General features: G+C 37.6%; 2 protein-coding genes across 2 annotated transcripts; one reads left to right on the top strand and one right to left on the bottom strand.

Moving 5' to 3' along the window:
* The first annotated feature begins 1199 nt into the window (after positions 1-1199).
* adgrf3b (adhesion G protein-coupled receptor F3b) lies at positions 1200-14706 on the top strand. The gene is made up of 18 exons (XM_019267713.2): positions 1200-1304; positions 3270-3330; positions 3639-3651; positions 4183-4326; positions 6178-6336; positions 6501-6562; positions 6655-6713; positions 7138-7262; positions 8131-8361; positions 9241-9480; positions 9625-9765; positions 9914-10113; positions 10540-10725; positions 11260-12573; positions 12723-12764; positions 13097-13126; positions 13205-13281; positions 14430-14706. The coding sequence occupies exons 1-17, from the start codon at positions 1285-1287 to the stop codon at positions 13271-13273; spliced, it is 3096 nt and encodes a 1031-aa protein (XP_019123258.2). The 5' UTR covers positions 1200-1284; the 3' UTR covers positions 13274-13281; positions 14430-14706.
* Positions 14707-15011: 305 nt separating this feature from the next.
* Positions 15012-20452, bottom strand: mep1a.2 (meprin A, alpha (PABA peptide hydrolase), tandem duplicate 2). Its single transcript, XM_010756446.3, has 13 exons — positions 20358-20452; positions 20221-20245; positions 20085-20138; positions 19929-19966; positions 19779-19854; positions 19574-19691; positions 18981-19156; positions 18274-18495; positions 17777-17923; positions 17230-17445; positions 16643-17089; positions 15523-15696; positions 15012-15416 (listed from the first exon to the last, which is right to left on the bottom strand). Exons 1-13 carry the CDS (start codon positions 20418-20420, stop codon positions 15340-15342), a joined length of 1833 nt encoding a protein of 610 aa, XP_010754748.3. The 5' UTR covers positions 20421-20452; the 3' UTR covers positions 15012-15339.
* Positions 20453-22340: the final 1888 nt, after the last annotated feature.

The following is a 22340-nucleotide window of genomic DNA, read 5'->3' as shown; positions in this document are numbered from 1 at the left end:
TTCACTAAATGAAGAACAACCTGCATAAGTAGCCCCTTTGTTTTCCTAAAATCATTTATATTAACCTGTTAAAAAAATGCTCAGACCTACCTATTGACACAACTGCCTGTAGCAGAGCTCAAAGTCTACAAGGATCATTACATCAGTTTTGCTGCTATGCAAATACCCGCCCTGTGTTAGTTTGCTAACCTAAAATAAAGGGAACTTATAAAAAGTAGATGAGAAACAGTTGATTGCTCTGTTTGCTGATGACAGAGAGGGTGAGGAGTCTATTCCAGAGTTAAATGCATTTACAGTCAATTTAACTGCCCTCCAGAAACCTTCCTCTGCCTGACCTTGACCCAACGTGTGTCGTGACTTAAGTTGAGGCATTTCAATTTGCAGTGAAGCCATTAGAAAATGCAAAGAGCAGGAGTGTCCTTTCCTCTGGTCGGATCTCCCTGGAAGTAAAAAACAAACAAACAAACAAACAAAGCTTGCTTAGTTTATGATGCTCTATTTCATATTCTGGTTATGTGCTCAGTCTTTACTGTACTTTTACAGCTGCAACCACGTCACAGTGGTCAGTACTTTCTTTATGCCTTCTTATAAGTTGAGGTAAACGAAGCATCCAGATCCTTTACTTAAGTGAAAGTAGCAATATCGTGGTTTAGAAATACTGTTACAAAGAAAAAGTTCACTCAAACCAAAAGTTTATTTTACATACTCACTGTCAGTTGTTACTTTATTATAAATGATTCTATTGAGTGGTCATTACTGATGCATTAACATGTAAGCAGCAGTTTAATATATTAGTATTGTTAGGTGGTTTCATTCTGTGTATGAAAATGCATTTTATTTCATATGCTCATTATAGGATTTGAAAATCTTCATTTGTTCATTACAGCAGTCAGATGTAGTGTCATCAGTCTATTGGCTGGTTGTTGAGAGCCTGACTTAAAGAACAGGCTGCTGCTCTGTGACCTTTCTGAAGGAGAATGGTTGATTTGGTAGACAAATATCCATGGAAAGTTACAAAGCTCTGTGTGTGTATATCCAGCCGGCATGGAGACATGCCATCCATGCAAATGTTCTTCCAACACAAAGTCAGGACATCATTGTGTCCGTAACACTCCCACCCTCCCTCCATTACACACATCCTGTCCAGCCTAACCCAGTCTTTCTAACAGATGGGCTCACCTACTTTGACACAAATTCTGATGTGTACCTGACAGATATGGAGTACAGACAGATATCTCTTTCCTAATTGCAGCAAACCTTGGTTAATCACCTGCATTCAGCACAATGCTAAGAATAAAGCCAAGGTAAGAGCTTTATGTTTATGTATTTTTATCTTTGTGAGACACAAGATAGAAACAGAGGTGAGATGTTATTACGTAATATGTCACTGTATTATAGATGGTATTATCCCTCAAAGCGTTAAATAGCATCATAAGAGCATAAACATCTGTCTGACTTAATGTGTTAAATGATGGGACAACCACCTTCTTCTTTCTTTAAGTTGTATATACTCTTAAGTCTAAACTGGCTGTGTTCAGTGTAAAAGTGTACATGCTATTTCGGCAATAGGGACCAGTCCATCCAATAGATTGTTAACAGGAACTGTATCTTCCAAGGGCCAAAGAATAGAGAGCTAATACATTATTCTGTGATATCATCAAGGTTGGCTGCATGGAGATTTCTCTACTTACATGATTAAGTGATTGGCTGCAAAGAATCATAACAAGTGAATGAGCAATTAGGGATATGTTTCTTTACAGAGGTGTGAAAAGAGTCTCCCTGGAAAAACTTATCCTGAATGGAAGCAATTTTATTGTATCTTTAAACACTAAATGACAAGTGCTCCTCAGATTTCAATGCCAGAAATATATAGATTCTGAGTTCTGGGATTTTCTATCTGTTAAGTTGTGAAGCTTGTAGTGTTGTGTGTTTTGTTTTGTTTTGTTTTTCTAAATCATATTTATGGTTATGTGCAATTTAAAATAAGAAAACACACCTTTGACAATCTCAACAAAAATGGATATTGTAAAAACAAAAAGAAATTCAAAAAGAATTCTCACTAGTAGTATTTTATAATCATTATTATGGATATTGATATTGAACAGTTGTTCTAGGTCTTACCCTTATAGGATAGTTAATGTAGTCATATGTGTGTACACAGACATGGTAACTATATTTGTGCAAGAACATGCCCGGCTTTCATGTGCTGGTGGCTGAAGAGGCTGTTTGTGCGGTTTGTGCAAGGTTTGTGTGGTTGGTCCGGTGTTATTTTAGACACTGGGTATAACTATGTCTGAAAGGAAGCAATGTTCTAACATGACAAGAAAATTAGGTGGACACTGAACTGTACCACAACAACAGGTCTTTATGCATACTGGATACGTACTGTAATGAGGAGCAGGAAAAACTCTAAATGTGGTTTACACTCGTAGTCAAAATTCAAAGTGATGCAAACAAGTCAGAGAAAGCCAAAAATACTAGCTTTTCATATTTTGAAAGGCAAAATACAGCTGCTGATAAGACAGCTATTAAAGCAATAGCATAAACAGGATGATGTTGAGGAAGCACAAATCAAATAAAGTTTTATGACAGAATATTAGGAATGAAATACTATGTGAGCAGACAGGGAGGGCTTGTTTTTAGTTAGATTTATTTTTATTTTTTTAAGCTGCAGTATATAGTTTTTGGTTGGTTTTAGTGCAAAAGCTCTGGTGAACCCATAGTACACATCCATCCCAGCACCAAACAGCAGGCATACAAAGTAGTGACTACTACTAGCAGCTAATAAGCCAGGTAGTTTCCACTGGAGTAGGAAAAACACGGGCAGGAGAGTCAATGACTAATTTGAATTCATTTGGTGACCAGAAATATGACAAATGCTGGATCTGTGTGCTAACATGTTTATGAGGTTTTAAGTCAGTGTTGTTTTACAGCTTGTTGCGCTGTCCCCAAAGTGAGCAAATGTATAAAATCTCTTAATGCAGGTTGAATTGACATTTACAACTGAGTGCTTGAGGAAAGTTGTCTACATTAAAACAATATTAATAAAAGTGGAAAAACTGGCCTGATGAAGGCATTAAGGGGAAGGTCAGGGGTTACTAGAATAATATCTGTAAATTATATTGATAATTAGTACTGCAGACTTTTAGAGACTGGAATACTTATACTTTTAAATGCTGCCAATTGTATCTAGAGAGTGTGCTGTCATCTGCATATGTGTGAAATCTTTTGTTGCTACTGTTACCTTACATGTTATTTTTTCCCACCAGAGTAACAATGCATTCCAGGGTGTTATTTTTTCTGATTGGAGCTGCATACATCTACCATATGGTAAGGATCCTATTCAGTTTGATGTGTAATGGACTATAGTCAAGTGATTTTTGTGAATGTCTACTTTAATTATATTTTTATATTCAAATATTCTCCAATTTAGAGGGTTACAGGTATAATATAATAATGTTTTATTCATGACAAAAACTTTATATTCAATATAACTTTGTATTCATATTCATGTTTATTTGGCAGGCTAAAAGGCTCACATTTATTTATATACATATATATTTTAAGTTAACAAAAGACATACTTAAACCCAGGACAGAAAGACTAATTCTGTTGTTTATCTGTTCTTGCCATTGCAGGTGCTTGCATATGGTGAGTGGCTAGTCTACACTGACTTATAGAATATGTCATTAAAACACCTCAGAAAATTTCCATAAATTGGGTCAGTATTCAGAGTCTGTCTCACTAGCATTTAAAATTTTGCGGCTGATTTCATTCACTCCAATGCAATCATCACAATCCTCTCATGGGGGTAAATCCACACAGTTTTCAAGTTTAACCTTCGGGAACTTTTACCCACAAATTTGCACCAGGACCAGAAGTGCTTTCACTGCACAACAACATTTAAAACATGATTACGTCTACAGGGACTTGTGGATATGGAGTAAAATGTTCATGCTGATACGCATCTCTAAATTGTGTGCCAGGTTGATGATTAATGTGTACAGGTAGATCCAGATTACCTCAGAGCCGATCCACTACTCTCAATACACAAAGATCTGCAGTCTACTAAGTGCATTCGTATGGCTCCAAAATTACATACAGTCATGTATCATGCAGTAAGTACTGTGTATGTAATCCTTTTCAGCAGAAAGATAACACAAATATCTCATATTGTTGTAGATGAAGAAGTCATTGCCGAGCTGATGGTGGAGAGTAATGTCACTCTGGACACCAACACCATCTTGTTAATTTTGAACAAAACAACAGAACTCGAACTTTCAGATGCTAAGAAAGTGACCATCACAGGAAGAGAACTGATAGCAGGTATTGTGTTGGAGTGCTTTCTTCTTTCTTTGTTTTTTATTTTTATTTCTATGTTCATTTGCAGTAGGTTGGGATGGTATAACACACACACGCCATTATTGTAATGTGAAACAGATCCACATTTCAGGAATAAAAAGACAAACTTAGAACATATCCTAGAGAAAATCTAGCATGTCAATCAACCGCATATTGGAAAGGTTGAAACTAAAGTTATTTAAAATAAACAGGGTAGGGTGCACATTCAGTAATTCTAGGTAAAATGTTGTATTACATTAAAGATCCAACTACAGCCTTTTTGGCACCTCCTCCTGTCATTTGCCACCTTGTTCATCAGGATTTAAATTTTGCTCTCCTGGCCCCCCTTTACCCTGTATCTGCAGTCCTATGAGCAAAACACATATTGGGGAAATGTTAGTCAGTAGTCCTGGGTTTGGGCCAAACAAAACAAAGATCCAAGAGTACATAGTTGGAATATACAACACAGCAAAATTAACCCTAAAGATAGCTGGCCATCTATCACTTCCACTTTGGTTTCTGTTGCTAGGCTTGGTTTTTCTTTGCTGTAGTCTCTGGTTTGGTAACACCCAAGGATGAAATTTCGATTTCAGAGGTGTGGAGGACACAAGTATTTTAATAAAACTCTAACTCTTTAAGTTCACTGTGTTTTCTAGTAGTTCTTCTAGTTTTCTATTGCTTCTTTTAAGTTTACTTTTCCATTTTTTGGTGTGATTGGTTGTAAAGCGTGTAGCAAAACATTATCATCTGTGTTTTACCCTGTTAGTCAACTTCACTCCAACTCAGTATCACCAATTTTACACTTTTTGGGGATATATGGTAAACAGACCTCATTTACATAGCACCGCCCAGTGGTGGGCAGGTCAAACTGGCAGGAATATCACACGTGGGGAGAAATTGAATAAAATTTCCATATTCAGTGTAAGTAGTCAAGTAATCAATTTTATTTGAAATGAGTATAACAGAGAACCATTGTCATTTTTAGGTAGTTATATGGAAGAAAATCCTATTTTTGATGTAAATGAATTTAACAACAGTCAATTTGACCCAAAGACCACAGAAGGGTCAACATAATCAACTCATCCAAAGCTTCCAAACACATGTTGTCTTCGATCATTGGCAGAGATAAATTCCCTGCAGAGTTTCTTCCTGTCCAAGGCGCATAACGCATTTCTTGAGTAACTTACTCTTTGACTTCTGAAGAAGTCTCTTATGTCCACTTTTTTTTTTTTAGACATCCTGGCTGCGCCTAATTGCCAAACACACACACACACGCAGATTCGCACATGGACACCAATTCAAACGTCAGTGTAAATGAAACCTCCTGTGATATGACAGTCCTTCTAGCTGACTTGACCCAGGCAGAACAAACGCCCAACTTACAGTGGCAGAGTAACAGGGAGTCCTGGGCAACAAGCAGACAGGTGTGCAAGTCCTGGTGCTGTTTACAACCTGATGGAGTGACAGCGGGGACGGCCAATCACACAAGAAATGGCAGAGCCAATCGAGGAGCTTGTGGGCAGGTCTAAACTAAGGGAAACAGGCCCAAGTCCTAGTGCTTGACACGTCCCTGTTTACTATAATGTTACATTGTTTTTGGACGGTAAAAACTGTGTCCATGGTAACACCCACCTGTTCTTTGTCTTTTAGATATGTTTCTTTCTTTTACTATTATGAATGATAATATGTGTGAAGTTGTACAAAATGTTTGGGCTCTATGGATGTTTTTTTCTCCAGAATGAAACCTTGATTGTTAAATATTTAGCCATTATATTTAATGTTATAGAGAAATATTATAAGATTTCTGGAGTTTGACGATTGTGCTTGTTTTTCTAGAGTGCTTGATTACTGGAGATGAAACCAGTTGCAATTGCTCTGTGGGATACATTTGGAGCAATGACGTTTGCTACAGCTCCAGTGACACGTGTTGCCGTGAAGAAACTTGCAAGAAAAATGTGTCCCATATCGTACCACTCTGCATTCCCAAAGTTATCGGTAACAGTCCTGATTTTGTAAATTATTATGATATAATGGAAAAAGTGTCACCTTTAATCTGAATATGTTCCTGTATGCTACATTGCTTCCTGTACTTTGCTTGTTCTTCATCTTCTTTCTTGATATAAGAACAGAAACTAATGATATGTTTACAATCAACACAGTTTACATCAACGGATCAGTTACATTAAATGTATCCACCTGGGATGACACCAAAACTGCACAGGTACATCTTGCTGTCATCACAAATGTATACTAAATCCTAAAGATATTTACACAAGTCATATTCAAATGATTTGATGCTCTTTCTTTTCAAAGCTGAAAAGCGCCTTTGAAAAACTGAACGGCTTTGATCACCTGAACGTAACTGGTCAGAGGTATTGTACTTTACAAAGATCAGGATTTATTAATTTGTTATTTCTTTTTGTATCAAAGACTTTTGAATGTAACGAATTGTGTAACAGTACACTGTGTGGAGGAAGGTGCTTCTTTGCATTTGTGTCTGCTCAATCAAAGGTTTTCTGACCTCACATTTGCTTCCTGTTAAATCCTGTAAAAACAACTACAACTGACAAAAAAATCATCTGGTTTGAACCTGCAATATTTACTATACTCATTACAATAGAAAATTTATTTAACATATACATTGCAACACTGATCAGGAAGTTAAGATCAGTTGTCATACCTTGGTTGTAAAGCTTTGTAATTGCAAATCTCATATAACTGTTTTTACGAATACAACCAGATGCTTTCTCTCTGTCTGATCAATGATCTTGTATTCCTCCTGTCTAAATCTTCAAGGCTAAGTGACAGCATTGCTGATTTTGAGGCAGCACTCAGTGTCAAATTTACCACTTCTAAAGTTCAAGAAGTAGTGACTGCTCTGGAAACAACACTTCAAGCTTCAGTAAAGGTCGACACTGTGGGTCAGTATAAAAGTGTTGCTGTTTATTCTCAACAGACTACTATCTCCTGCAGTTTTGTTCTGCACTCCTGGTGTATGATGCTGATAATTAGGACACAAATCCAGGAATCTATATGTGCTTCTTTTCAATATTATAAATACCAAATATTTGTGTAATGTCACATGTCAGGAAGATCAGGGACTAGTGCATCTAATTTGAATTTTACAATGTAGCACCTTGGTGAGTCACTTCAAATTGATAAGCTCTTTATAATAATGAGCTTCAAAAACATTCACTACATTTGTATGCCCAAACATTGGTCACTGTAAGTCTGTGTGTACATGCAGCAGGTCAGAGTTCTACTCTATTCCCAGTCTTTCTTCATTATTTTTTACAATACTAATGATTCCTGGCCTTTTTGTCTCATTTTTTACAGTTCTCTTTCTGTATCAAGCCGACTGACTGCACAGTGTCTGAATTGTATGACCAGTCAAGTGCTCGGCGGGTAATAATGACTTATTTAGACTACTGGAGGCTACTTTGTGTTTAAGTCTGACTTTGGATGGAATTCTCGATCCAATATCTCTCCTCCTGTCTAGCTACTGTGCTGTCACAGGGCTGTCTCCCCCAGCAATGATTACCAGGTGGTTGAGCCACAGATAAAATCTCATAATCATTAGATAAAAATACAAGTTGCAGGATGTAGTGGTGAAGTTGCAGATTGCAATCAAACGTCTCACCCTCACCTTCCAAGCATGAAGAAAAAACTCTTTTTGCATCCTGGCAACCAAAGTCTTAGATAGACAAACCACTGTATTGACACTGAAAGCTGATATACCCCCTACTCCTAGCTTAGTAATATTTGCTGTGTATTTAAAATGTCACACAGGAATGGTCACCATAGAGGCCCCAGATGGTACAGTGTGCTATGAGTCCAGTCCAACACTGACATGCAGATCTCCAGAGGAAACGACAGACGCTGCCTGGTTCGTGAACAAGCAGTTTGAGCGCTCTCAGCTCAACCCAGGCAGTGTAGTTAAACTGAACACCGACTGTAACAAAGCAGAAGACAAATCTTGCATTGCAGTTACACTGCAGAAGGTGACAGGCATCTGGGCAGGCAAGTACAAATTACATTAATTCTTGCTTAAATGAAACTGAAATTATAATTCATATTCGTTAAGATATAAAATGCTGCTTTAAGCTTGATGCATCAGTAACAATCTAACAATGTCATATATAATAATATATCTATCTACTTTTATTTTTGACTCTTTGAAGCCATATACTTTGTACTTGTTGGTTGATTTGAATGTAGGTTTTTTTTTTACTTGTAATTGAGTATTTTATTGAGTCACCATCACACTGCCACAATAATTGAACATGCATGTCTATAACAAGCCCGATTCAGTTCAGTTCAATGCAATTCAGTTTTATTTATATAGTGCCATATTATAACAGAGGTTATCACATGACACGTTCCATATAGAGCACGCCTAGACCGTAGTCTTTATTATATTATTTACAGAGACTCAACAATTCCCACCATAAACAGACACTTGCAACAGTGGCAAGGAAACATTTCCTTTAAGAAGCAGAAACTTTGAGAAGAACGTAGCTCATTGGTGGGCGGTCACCTACAATGATAAGTCAGAGAGGGAGAGGGCGTGACAGATGCACAATAGTAATAATAATAAGAAGAATGATAACTATAAATTTGAATGTAAATATGACTAATAGTAGTAATAATGATATTAATAATAATAATACTAGTATTTGTGGTGGACGTCAAGCAGGACAACAGCAGCAAGTGCAACCACGATCCCCGATCAACGCATATCCACAATCCATGAGAACCTGCAAGACCAAAAAGCAATAATTCAACTTTCAGTTTGTCTGTTTAATTCAAAGATAAATCTACTGGTGACACTTTTGATCTGAGTCATCCGATAGCGGAAGTCATATAAACAGTGTGAATTTATCTAAATGTTTCCTGCAGGCACATATGAGTGTGGATTCTCTAGTGGGTCAGTGAGGCACACAGCCAAAGCAGAATTGAAGGTGGCACTCCTCCCTGATCAGATCAGCCTGAATATCAACCCTCTCACTATAGACTGCACTGAAAATGATCGCAGTGACCTTAAAGTCACTGCCACCATCCCAAACAGCACAGAGAACTTTACAGTTCGGTGGAAGTACAGGGATAGGATTCCTACTGAAGACAATATAAAAAAACTAAGTAAGACAAACCTATCTCTGTTCCTTCTTTTCCTCTTTTCTTCTTTCTGTTTTCTGCATCATAAATTGCTACTTTAATTGATAACGTCAAAGTAAATTAAATTTCACAATAACACTTTTTTTGTTGTTGTTGTTTTTTTTACAGCTGAAGGATATAACCTGGCATATGAATTCACTGTTCAAATAGATTGCACAAAAAGCGATGACCCACAATATGTTTGTGTCACTTTTGAAAACGCACAGAATCAGAACAAAAGTGCAAGAGTGGACATCCCTGTCATTTATGGTAACTAATTCTTGTAAAATGTAAATTCTTTGAATTTAATTTTAAGCATATTATGATATCTTAACTTTATGAGAATGCTGTTTCAATTTGTTTATAACTACATTTATTCTAAAGCATCACCTAATGATTCCCTATATTTTTCTCCAAGAGGGTGAACAATTTTGTGAAAAAGAAACCATAAATGGAGAGATATGGCCCAAAAGCCCATCTGGAGACACGGTGATAAATCGAACATGTCCGGTGGGCAGGATCGGCTTTAAGTCACGCACTTGTATTGGCAAAACCTGGGGGGAAGTGTTCCCCTCCTGTATAAGCGAAGAGTTGAACAAAATTTCAAATACTGCAGACGTGAGTGTGCTATTAAAGCTTATGATCTTAGAATTATAAGATTCTATTTATTTTATCCTATTGTTAGTTGTCAGCTTTTTATGTAAATTTATTTTGACATTTATCCATTAATAGCTCTAAAACTGAGTCATTTCCAAATTTAATTTGAATCTATAACATTCTACCTGCTAACTTGTACTATGTCTCTATGAGCAGACTAGCATTGCATTGTGTGCCTTCAGGATGCTATTTTAGATGCTGACCAATAAAACAGAGTTTTTATTGGATTTGTTTAAAGATTTGCTTTATCTCAAAACCACTCAGATCTCAGGTGGATTTAATTCCAAGCTCCCAACTGTGAAGTTAATGTGTTTACTGTTAATTTGTGTGTGTTTCTTTTAACAATTGGTGATGTGACATGATAATGTTTCTGTGTTTTCTCTCTAGAACTTCCTGAAGGGACTTGGGGCTACCCAGGAGGTGGCCAGGGATATATTTCAAGGACTTAAAAACAGCTCTACTGCTGATTCTGAATCCGGTGATACTACTGCTGACATCGGTGCTTCTATCAACATTCTTAATGTGATGGCCAATGCATCACAAAATATAGTCTTGAATGATGATGTGTTCCCTGTAAGCCCTTGTTGATTATCATTTATTTTACTGTGATATATGTGGAGTTTTGAGACTGAAGGTTCTTGCTTGTTCTCGGAAACAACAAATCTTAATACAAGGTCCCACATAGGCTACTTATTTTTTTATAAGCCTGGATTAGGTTTCTCAGTTATTATGCAAAAGACAAAAGTCCTCTGAATGTAATTTTCCGTCATGTGGTCCTATGGCATTCATGCATTTCAGTTTACATCTTAAAACAAGGATGATATTATGGTGTTTTTAAGCTGATTTTATTTCTTTGGCCAACTCAGGTTCAGTAATCTCAAACTGAGAGCTTACATGTATCAGCATTTCTTTGAAGTCTCTTAAAACATTAAAAATGTACAGTAATAAAATAGGAAATCTTGTGGAATCCTTGGTCTGAGTTTACGGTAATCCAGGATGCAGCAAAACCAATTTGGAACAACCCAATGCCTTAATTTAGACTCTTCTTAGAAACATTCTTAGATAAAATGTGCCTTAGCACTGATTCTTTTTATTCTTCTGTTTCAGGATCTTGTTAACGCAGCAAGCAATATGTTGAACAAGACCTGGAATGGGGTTAACCAGTCTATTGTTAATTCCATGTCATCAAGTTACCTTCAGTCTGTGGAGGGTCTGGTGAAGAATATCAATGTCAACAGGAGCAATGGACAACACAGTGACAATTTGGACCTGAAATTCTGCACAAGTAGTAACTGTAATGTGACCGTGTTTGACGTAGGCGTGAATCTCAACAAGACTACCGGAATGATGAAAACTGTCTGTATCAAAAATTTGATGGATAAATTAAAAAATGACTATAGCGGCAGACAAATGAAGCCCACTAGCTTTGTAATATCAGTTACACTAACGGCAAACAATGATTCAACAGTAGAAATTGAACTTAACTTTCCCCAAGAAAATCAGAGTTATGAGAAATCTTTTTGCGTCTTCTGGAACACCACATTGCAGGACTGGTCAGATAAAGGATGCACTCTCAAAACTGGTGATGGTAACCGCACAGTCTGCCAGTGTGACCACCTGACTGCATTCTCTGTCCTCATGTCCAAGGGTGATATATCTGATATATCTAATGACTTCCTAGATATCATTACCAGTGTGGGCTTGGGTGTGTCTGTCTGCTCCTTACTGATCTTCCTCATTGTTGAGTTTTTAGTGTGGTCAGCTGTGGTCAAGTCCAACCTTTCACTTTTCCGCCACACTGCCCTGGTGAACATCGCCGTGTTCCTCTTACTCGCTAACAGCTGTTTCTTGGCTTCCAGTTCTCCTAAAGATATCGACGAAACCTGGTGCCTAGTTTTTACCGTATGCAAACACCTCTTTTTCTTAGCCATGTTCAGCTGGATGCTTTGCATGAGTGTCATGCTTGTCCACCAGCTCATCTTTGTCTTCAGCCCACTGAGGAAAAGAGTCTTCATGTTCATTTCCAGCATTGTCGGCTACATTTGCCCAATCCTCATAGTGGGATGTAGCTATGTGTATTGCAAATACACAAAGAAGGATTACTATTCACGAGACACATGCTGGCTAGTTTATGATGGACTCTTGGAAGGCTCCATACATGCTTTCATTCTCCCTGTTGGAACTGTTATTTTGACAAATGTCTTTTCCATGGTGGTCGTCATTCTCACTTTGGTGAAGTCCTCTGTCCCTGACGGCAAGACAGATGACAAGGAGACAATCAAAAGCATCATTAAAGTGGTGGTTTTTCTAACGCCTGTCTTTGGAGTAACATGGATTTTTGGCTTCGCTATGTTCATCTTAGATGATGGTCCCTTCAAAGATATTTCCAGTTACAGTTTCACCATCCTCAATTCGTTCCAGGTAATTTGAATGTAACTCTAAACTAGAAATCTGTAGCCTACTCCTCATCTGTGCATAAAGCTGGTAGCAACATTAGCTGCTACAAGCGTATATATACGTTCATATACACAGTATAACAGACTACATCTGTTACATTTTGTCTCTTGCAGGGCTTTTTCCTTTTAATAACAGGATGTTTTGCAGAGCAAAGGGTAAGTTTGTTATTTTACCATTGGTCAGGTGACATCTCATGTCAATATGTTTGTTGATTTATTGAAAATCTCTCAAATGTCTCGTTGTCATAAGCAGGGAAATACTTTGCAACAGCTGAGATGACTCATCATAAAGAACAATACACCAAGAATATAACACTAACACTAAGGCAGTGTTGGAATTTTTACCTCTGCCATGGGAGGCATGGGTTTGATGCCTGGGCACCCAAAAGAAAATTACACTAGGGCCCAAAACTGTTGCTTAGTTGTTTAGTTGTTTAGTATTTTCTATGTGCCCAATTTATAAGCAATCTTTGTGTTACTGTTAACAGGTTCGAGAGGAAGTGTTAAAGCTCATAATGGTAAGCTTACCAATAAGGTTTCTCCAGAATCACACCATGAAATGATGCATCATAACTTCTGTCTGCTTCTGTTTTCAGGCAAAATCAAAAAGCAGCAGTGACAGCACGAAAAAATTGACTTCAAACACATGCTCAAAAGACAAATGAAGGCCGAGGTCAGTCTTTTGTTACATTATTAATAGTCTCCTTTTTACTTGTGGCCAGACGTTTGCTACATCTTCAAATGTTCAATAATTTTATGAATTCAGACTTGTAAATCCTTTTATCCTGTAAATCTGTTGGTTCTGCTTGGGTAAAAAACAGAGAAAAGCATATGCATCAGTAACTCACATAAAGTATTAAAGTTAATTAAGTAGCTACTCTCATTTTCAATGTGATTCACAAAACAGTAAAACCAAACTAACAAAATAAAGCCCACATTAACTAGGTTTTGAAGATTTTGAAGCCACTATTGCTTTGTTTTACCAAAATAAAAGTCATGACAGATGGCTGCTTATAATCTGTAACAAGACTAACCCCTTAACTAAAATCCTGTATTGTAATTCCAACAGACACGCTGCAGAAACACGCTGCAGTTCCCTTGCTACGTCACTCTGTTCTGCTCTGTGGAGAATATTTATATCAATTTTCAAAATAAAACACACTATGTAGATTCCTGCTTTGTAAAAACAGACAAAAGGGAAATAATTTAACTACATGGCCTACTTACTCATAATAGCAGCACATAAACCAGGGAAAAATATCCAAATCTGTTAACAAAGTTAACAATATCTGACAGGCGAAACGCAAAGCTGCTGGAGAATATACCAAAACAGTGTTGCTCTGTGGTGTTATACTAGCTGACATCAGCATACTGACATGTTCACAAGGACATGTTGATGTTTAGATGATATGATTGGCTTTAGTTTTGTGGGTCATAAACCAAATGATGACATTAGATTAAAAGTTCAAAAATCTGTTCATCCATAGGATTGATGTCCTTTGTGATTAAAATGTCCCTTTAAAGATAACTTTAATGTTACTTAAAGGTCCAGTGTGTAGGATTTAGTGGTATCTAGCAGAGTTTGCAGATTTTGCAACTAACTGAACACCCCTCAGCCTCGCTTTCCAAGTGTGTAGGAGATTCTACAGAGGCTGCCACAAAGACGAAATGATTTAAGCTGCTGTGTTTTTAACCATGGTGTCTTACGACAAGTTACATTAAATGCCTCTGTCAGTTCAGAGAAAAAATCAGCAGTTTCATGCCACAATCCAGTCTATAAATGTTTAAATGTTCTAAATACATGTCATCTCTACATTCTAGGTTGTGAAGACAAAAACAGTGGCGCACATGTATGCAGCTCCACTTGTAGCATACTTGAAAACACATCTTAGAGTTTGCTTTGTGTTAGATTATAGTTCCTAGATGCTTGCAAAGCTGTGTGTCAAACCAAGTTAATTGTTAATTAAAGGTTATTAGAACACAGATGTTATATTATCATATTTATTAATTTCATAGAATTAATAGTAGCAGTAGATGGAGTACCAGCACTGATTGTCATCATCCTCAGCTGAGGCTATCAAATATTTCACATTAAATAAAATCCTGTTCCAGGAAGTAATATGTAAATATGGTTAATGTATACATTTTCATCACTTTCTTCACTTTGTTTTCTTCACAGTATGTACACTTAATTGGATGTTGTGCATTCTGTATGTCAAGTGTGTGATTGCTGACTGTATATAGAATGAAATAGACAAGTTTGGTTTGGTAATTGTGTTTAAAATGAAAGTTATGTCAAATATAAGCTGTATACTGTGTGTTTAACCACTGTATGTATCTAAATATATGAATATATGTATATGAAATAATATGTAATAAAATAAAAACAAGGACAAGAAATGCATTATTGGGAGATTTTAATCCAAACTATACATTTTTCATGACAGAATTGCCTCAAATTACTAAAGATTCATTTGTCATACAAATAAAACAATCTGGTGGAAGGGAGGTGGGGTCTTAACTCTAGGCTCGGTCAAAAAATAAAAATGTGGGGATGTATTAGATATGGCCAAAAATTAACTTAATATGAAAACTGATACCCCTTCCTTCTGTTATTCCACTGAAATGTGTTTCACTGAGCTTTCTTGATGATGGTGAAGATGGCTAGTGTTAGAACTTCAGTTCCCACTGCACCACCAGTCAGAACCATCATTTGGACCAAATCACTTTCTCACACCTCATCAGCGATGTCATTACTTGGTGCAGCCGGTTTTACAGGTACTTCAGTCTTGATCAGGTGGGTCAAATCTAATGAAGACAACAGGTTAATAAAATGCTAATGTATCAGAAAATAGCCTGACATAGCAATCATTTAGTATAGCCAGGTAGAAGAGCTGACATTTCTGATTCTCACCATTGAAGTCAGCAGTAATGATGAGGTCATCATTCTTGAGGAAGCTCCTCCTCTGCAGATGCTTGTGAGAAATGAATGTGGTCCAGCCATAGTCCTGACTGCGAAAACATTCACAGCTGTCATCCCACACTGCATCTGGATTAGCTGTTGTTTTGTTCCAGCGGGGATTTGTGTCTGAAGAGGGGGGGAAGCATTAAATTGTTATACATTAAGGTCATGGTGTGATAATTTGAAGAGGAGAGTATTAGACCTGTCAAAGACATGTAATCAGAGAAAAAATGAAGCAAGCCCTACAGTTATGAACCATAAAGCTAAACACTCCAAAGCACTGTAGAGTTGAGGATTTAATTGTCATTAATGTACGAAATGAGAACTTAAAAGTAACAATCTAAGATTTTGTTCTGGTTACTTTGGTGACACCTTTGGTCACTAATGGTATTGCAAGTGCATTTTAAAATAGTGCACCAGCCTTTTTTCAAAATGAATTAAGTATTTTGACACTTAATTTGGAAAGAAATGTTGCTAAATTGTTTAAAGGTCCAGTGGAATCAGTAGCACCTGAAGTTGCAGTTTGCAACCAAATGAATACTCTCCCACTGCCTCACCCTCTCCTTCCAAGCAGGTAAGAAAAACTCTGGCTGGCAAACTCACATAAAAAGCAAGAGGCTATATCTAGATCAGTGTTTGGTTTGTCTGTTCTGGGCTACTGTAGAAAAAATGGTGGTTCAACATGGTGGACTCCTTAGAGGAGGACCTGCTCTCACTATAGATATAAAGGGCTCATTTTGAGACAACGATAACACAAAGATTAATATTTTTTAGGTGATTATATACTGAAAGCATACTAATGAATACTGTATTCTGCCCATAAAATCTCCTAAATCTTACTCACTGGACCTTTAAATGTAATTTTTCCATGATGTGACCACAAACAAACAAAATACTATCCTTTACATTACTAACCCTTTACTGTATGGGTGTGAAGCAGAAATCTCAATACTTGGGCAAATAAAACCAAAGCTGGCATGGCGATGTATTGCTAGCTGTGATTTAGCTAAACCAGCCCTTCCATCTGGCTAGAAAACGTTCTTTTTCTTAAATTCCATTGACCCTGGCCTACCTGTGGTGAAGCTTCGTGTAGAAGACATCCTTAGTTTTACATCAGAGTCCTGGTCCATGGCAACAATGGTCATCTGTCTGTTTGCAGCTGGCCACTCCATTACTGCGTCATTTTCCCCACTGCAGAGGTGCATGTACATGCCAACATAGTCTGGGTAGTCGACATGTTTTCCATTTGGGTAAACACTGATACCAAATGAGTAGCCCTCTGAGTTGACAAAGCACTTGCTTTTAACCGGAGAGCCAGGAGCAGTGGTGGCGAGAACATTGGTGAAATTGCGGATTTGCCAGACAGCATTGGGGCAAACAGTCTCAGTAAGAGTGATGTCATCGATTAAAATGGCGCCTGATGAGCTGGCTGATCCTTTGATGCCTTGGAAGAAATAGCGGAACTTCTTTGTCACCTTAAGAGTCACATGGGCTATTTTCCAGACAGCATCTCCATCACCTGAAAGACAGCAAAACATGACTAGTCTTACAATGACTGATAAACTCAGCCACTCCATTGATAGAAAGAACTGTTCATTCATCAATGATGATGTGCAATAGACAGTGTTATTCCATGCTGGCATATAAATATTAAAATACCTGTAATGGTGTGGATCTTCCTGACACTGCGTACAGTCCCCGTCCCATCATCAGTCCTGATCCATATCACCAATTTGTCCCCAGCTGCTCTGCTCATCTTGTAGAAGAATTGAAGACACTGCTCGTCTCTCTTGGGGTAGAGGATACGTGACTCCAGCAGAGCACTGGTTCCAGCTGTGCCAGAGGATGCATCAAACTTCATGTAATAGCCTGAATCTAAAAAGATAGGAGGCAATCATTGCGTTAATTGAGTTATGAGGCTAAAATCTCATCACATGCCCTTACTTGTCTTATTCACATTCATCATATGTGAATACGACATGTAAAATAACACTTATATAGCTTAGCATTGCAACTTTATTGTTATTAACTAAAAAATTATAATTTACTATGCATTTTGTTAGAAGCTCAGGGATTAAACATCAGTCGACATACCTTTATATATTTGTGCAGTAATATGTATGAATCTAAATTTTTCTTTTATTGAGTGTGCTTGAAAGCGCACACTATATGTTATTTCTTCTAAGATATTGTTGTAGATCAGTACCTCTGCAGCGTCCTGCCAAGGTGTGGTCTGTATCAGTCGGATTGCTGAGCATCTGGACCCAGTCTGCGTTGTCCTGCTCATTCTGGATCATTCCACAGATGTTGATCAGCTCAAAGGAGCATTGGTCCAGGAGAGTTTGTGTGTTGGCTGGAACAGAGTTATCAAGAGTCAACTTACAGAACTTAAAGCACTAAAGAGAGGGCAGAGTGGAGGGAGTTTTTTTTAACATAACATGGCCATTACAGGGCAGCAGTACAAGCTCAAAACACAACACTGTCATGTTCTCACTTAAAATTTTGATATCTTGAATGTGCTAGCAACTAATTTCCACATTATCGTTTAGATTAGCATTCATTTAGAGTCATGTTTTTGGCTACCTGACAAATGTCCAATATTCACTCTCCTTTAAGTCTCCTTTAACTTTCCTTTCCATGATATAGAATGTGAACCAGTTGTCTTCCTCTAACCTTTAGGTAGCCTCGAAATGAGACACTCACCACAATCATACATGCGGTTGAGCCTGGTGATATCCACCTCACTGAAGTCCAAACGTTGGCCAATGACCTCATTAAAATATGGTATGGTGGTGGTGATTGTGGGGATGCTCTCATTCTTGTTGAAGGACAGCGGTCTGTAGTGCATGATGGATTCATAATCGTATGCCGTGTTCAGATCAGTGATAAAGTCATCCTCATACTTATTGAAATTGTGTTCCATCCCTGTGAGGAGAGAGTAATATGTATTTTTTTTCATGTATAATATGTGTATTTCAACTCATTAATATAGTACTACTATATAAGATAGGTGTATGTAGAAGCTATAAAACACTATCAGTGAGGACATCAATGTCATGGCCTCTATAACATTTCTGTGATTTAATGAGGTAATTACAAAGGGAGATTACATTCTACAATCTCACACATTGCGTAAACATTTCTGTGAAGGCATAGCATGGATAAAAACAGCAGGAATGGTCTCCAATACTTTGGCTTATGAACAACTAGCATGAAAACATGTGTTTTTTTGCTAATTAGCAAAACTAAAATGGTGAACAGGGTCAACATAAAAATCTGCATATTGGCATTGTAAGGACTTCAAAGCACCACTGTGCCCAAGTACAGCTTTGTTTGAAATGAATACCTTAAAAACAGGTTCTTTGACTGCAAGGTCAGCTAGTGAATAGACTGGACTGAATGTGACCCACCTTCTTCAATCTGGTCCCACCAGATTTTGACATAGTCGTCTCTGTCTGAGCGAGACTGTTCATGGTAAAAGCCCAGAGCGTGGAGGAGCTCATGCTGCACAATGGCCTTAGTGTCACACCTGGCACCAATGGAAATATTCTGGCCTGTTTTATCATCTCCAACATATGACCAGCATCTGATGGAAAATTTAAATGATGGCATAGTCAGGCACTGTTACTGAGCTAGCCGCAATCATACATACATGTATATCTTTACTGAAATCAGCACCTGTTTGTCCTCCTCTCTGAAAGCTTATTTGATTACCATTGAATCAAATGACCTCGCCGGCCTCGCCTGCCTCACCTGCCTCACCTGTCTGCATTTGAGTCCCTCTGCTGCTTTATTCACCCCATCCCAAGATAGAGTTTTAAAAAGTATACCATAAGCATTTCCTAATCTTTGGTTCGCCCTCCGAGGCAAATGTACTTTGTGACTTTGGGCTATACAAATAAAATTAATTTGATTTGATTTAATGCCTTGAGTTTGATGACTTGACAGCATGGTCCATAAAGTTATGCAACAGCCAAGATCATTGTGGCATACTGCAGCTCACCCAGACAGCTTGGTGAAGGAGATGTAGGTGGTCTCTCCTTCATATGGCTTAAAATCCACACAGGATCTCATACGGTATTCCTCAAAAGCCTGGAGGATCACACCTTTAGCATTCAGTTCTGTAATGGAGTAATGGAAATTTCCAAATCAGTACATGTTTTTTCTATTCATCAAATTATTCGCTGGTAGAAATGTGCACAGTGTACCTAAAGAATCAGTTAAGATGTAAGGAATGGGAAACTTCCATCTTCTTTTTTCATCAAGGATTGCATTCCTGTTGGGCTGCAAGGCACATTGGAAGCATTGAGAATATGCTTTTAAGTTCTTGACAATTTTTACACAGACTCTCTTCTTACATTGCCAGCGATGTCTCCCTCAAACAGGTGGTCTAATCCTAGAAATGTGAAAAACACACTTATATTTTACACATAATGTATATACTGCGAATATCATTCAATGAAGCATATGATCACAGAGCTTGTATCAACAGTAGACAGGGCTTAAAAGTATACCTCTATTGATGTCAAGTATATCATCCCTCAGTTCACCATCATCTGCATCATCACCTGGAAGATGAATTTATTGTCAGAGCAGAAATGTAAAAACAAGTTTGTTTTATGTGAATATAATCCATTAATAAGAACCAACCAGTACGTGTCGGAAAAGCTTGCACCTAGCACACAAAAAGAGATATGTCTCAGTTTAAACTAACAGACAACAGACATGTTTTTTCATTTCTGTTTCTCATTGCGATTCAACTTTTAAATAACTACAAAATAGCCTACCTTCAAAACCACAAAGACGCCAATCAGTGCAGCAATCTTGCACAAACTGTCTCTAGAGCCCATGTCGTCAACCCGACAGAAACGTGTTTCTCTGATGCCAGTGTAAACACATCCATAAAGACAACAGCTGGAAGGGAACTTTGATCAGGATTATAGAGCTCAATGAGTAACAGGCATTTTACATGTGTCTTCACTGACCTGTTGTCAGGCGATGACCCTGTGCAGAGGGGACAGAATCAGAAAACAGGCAATCTTGTTGTTTATGAGATTGACCTCTGATTTCTGTAGGTTGTCATTTACCAAATCATATAGGTTAGTTATTCAGAGCTTACAGAGCAGGTCAACACTTGTTGCTAACTACCAACAAATTATCGAGTCACTATGACTTTATGGGATTACTTTTGTGGACTTGATTCGATTATATATAGTTTATTGTACCAGTCAACACAATTGTACATGCAGTGGTACACCAAAGACACAATAATAAATACATTCAACAAAACTAGACAATAATAACAGAATAACAAATGGCAACAAAATAAGGGACTTTGTTAAATATTGTGCATGGCCTGTGAAATAAAAGATATAAATACATGAAAACTGAAAATGAGGAATAAAGTCATAGAAGGCTGCTACATAAGAAGGGATTGAGCTGGTTGTTTGTTGAGTGTTGAAGTCGTCTACCTTAAAGTCAAAACTCTGTTGGTTTGTCTGACAACCATAGTTTCAAAGATGATGTTAAATAAGTGTTACTCAACATATCATCAGTTAAGGAATGTTAATTCAGTTACTTCATCCAAGTACCAACATGAGCCATGCATTAGTTAAGCATTACGTTAAGGTAGAGTGAGTAGGGTTTGCTGTTTGTCCTCACAACCTTAAAGTAAGCCTTAAAGTATAAGTAGTGCACCTCTCTAATGAAACTACACAGTGAACTATAAACCATTTAACCATTTGAGGCAGGCTGAGGCCAAATAATTTTCTAGCATGTAGGGCAGCCTGTATGGCAATGCATGGTGTTTTTCCAAATAGAAGGGCACCCTAGAGGGCACTTTATCATGTTGTAGCTACTGCAGGGTTATCAAAGAAGGTACTTTTGATGACTTTTTTCGAGGGCAGATCACAGGATCTCTGCGGATACAGACACATTTTTGTGTAAGAGTCCTGCTCAATCAGCCTCTAAGTATATAATTTGTCCTCTCATTATAAAGTGTTATCGCTCATTTATTGTGTGTCCTTGACTCAAGAGTAATGATACAAAGAGCAGAGCACTCATCAGGAGAATTTAATCTGTCATGTGTTACACCTTTAATGCCTGATAAGGTGCTATATTTCATTCTCATTATCTTTAAATACTGATTAAGATCCTATTTGTATTAAATGTCAATGCAGCTGATATTAAATTGTTATTAAAGGTGTACTTGAGCAATCGATTGTTACATGTTTGTGAAGTTCAGGTTAAAAAAAAAGACAGATTTAAGAATGATGGTGCAATGAAGCAGCAAAACTATCCTGGGGTCTAGCTACTGAGACAACCAGACAGAATTTCCATTTTGATACACTTCACTGATTCAGCCCGACATTGTGTCCTGTTAGCCAATTTCTTGTTGAGAGAGAAAGGTGGTATTTTCTATTGTTTTGCACCAGCCATTCAGTGAGTGTCGAGTTGGCATGGAAGATGCAGTAGCTGTTCCTGAGGTGGTTAATGTAAAGTGTTTCACACTGATCAAACATTTTAAAAGTTGACTCATTCATGCCATTTTCTGCCTCTGCCACGAATGTAAATAGATAACTAGTTATGTACGAAGATGATGATTTCTTATGTTAATACTGTTAACTGAGTTTACATTAATCAATTGTTTTCTAACCACAAGAAACAGCCATCACAACCACCAACACCAGACCTATTTAAATAGCTTTGATAGACTCTTTTTACAAGAGACTGGCATAATCAGGCTTATTAAGGGTATTTTCTCAGAGTTG

This window comes from Larimichthys crocea, chromosome XI (assembly GCF_000972845.2).
Source record: "Larimichthys crocea isolate SSNF chromosome XI, L_crocea_2.0, whole genome shotgun sequence".
NCBI lineage: Eukaryota > Metazoa > Chordata > Actinopteri > Sciaenidae > Larimichthys > Larimichthys crocea.
This window is presented reverse-complemented; position numbering and strand designations above follow the sequence as displayed.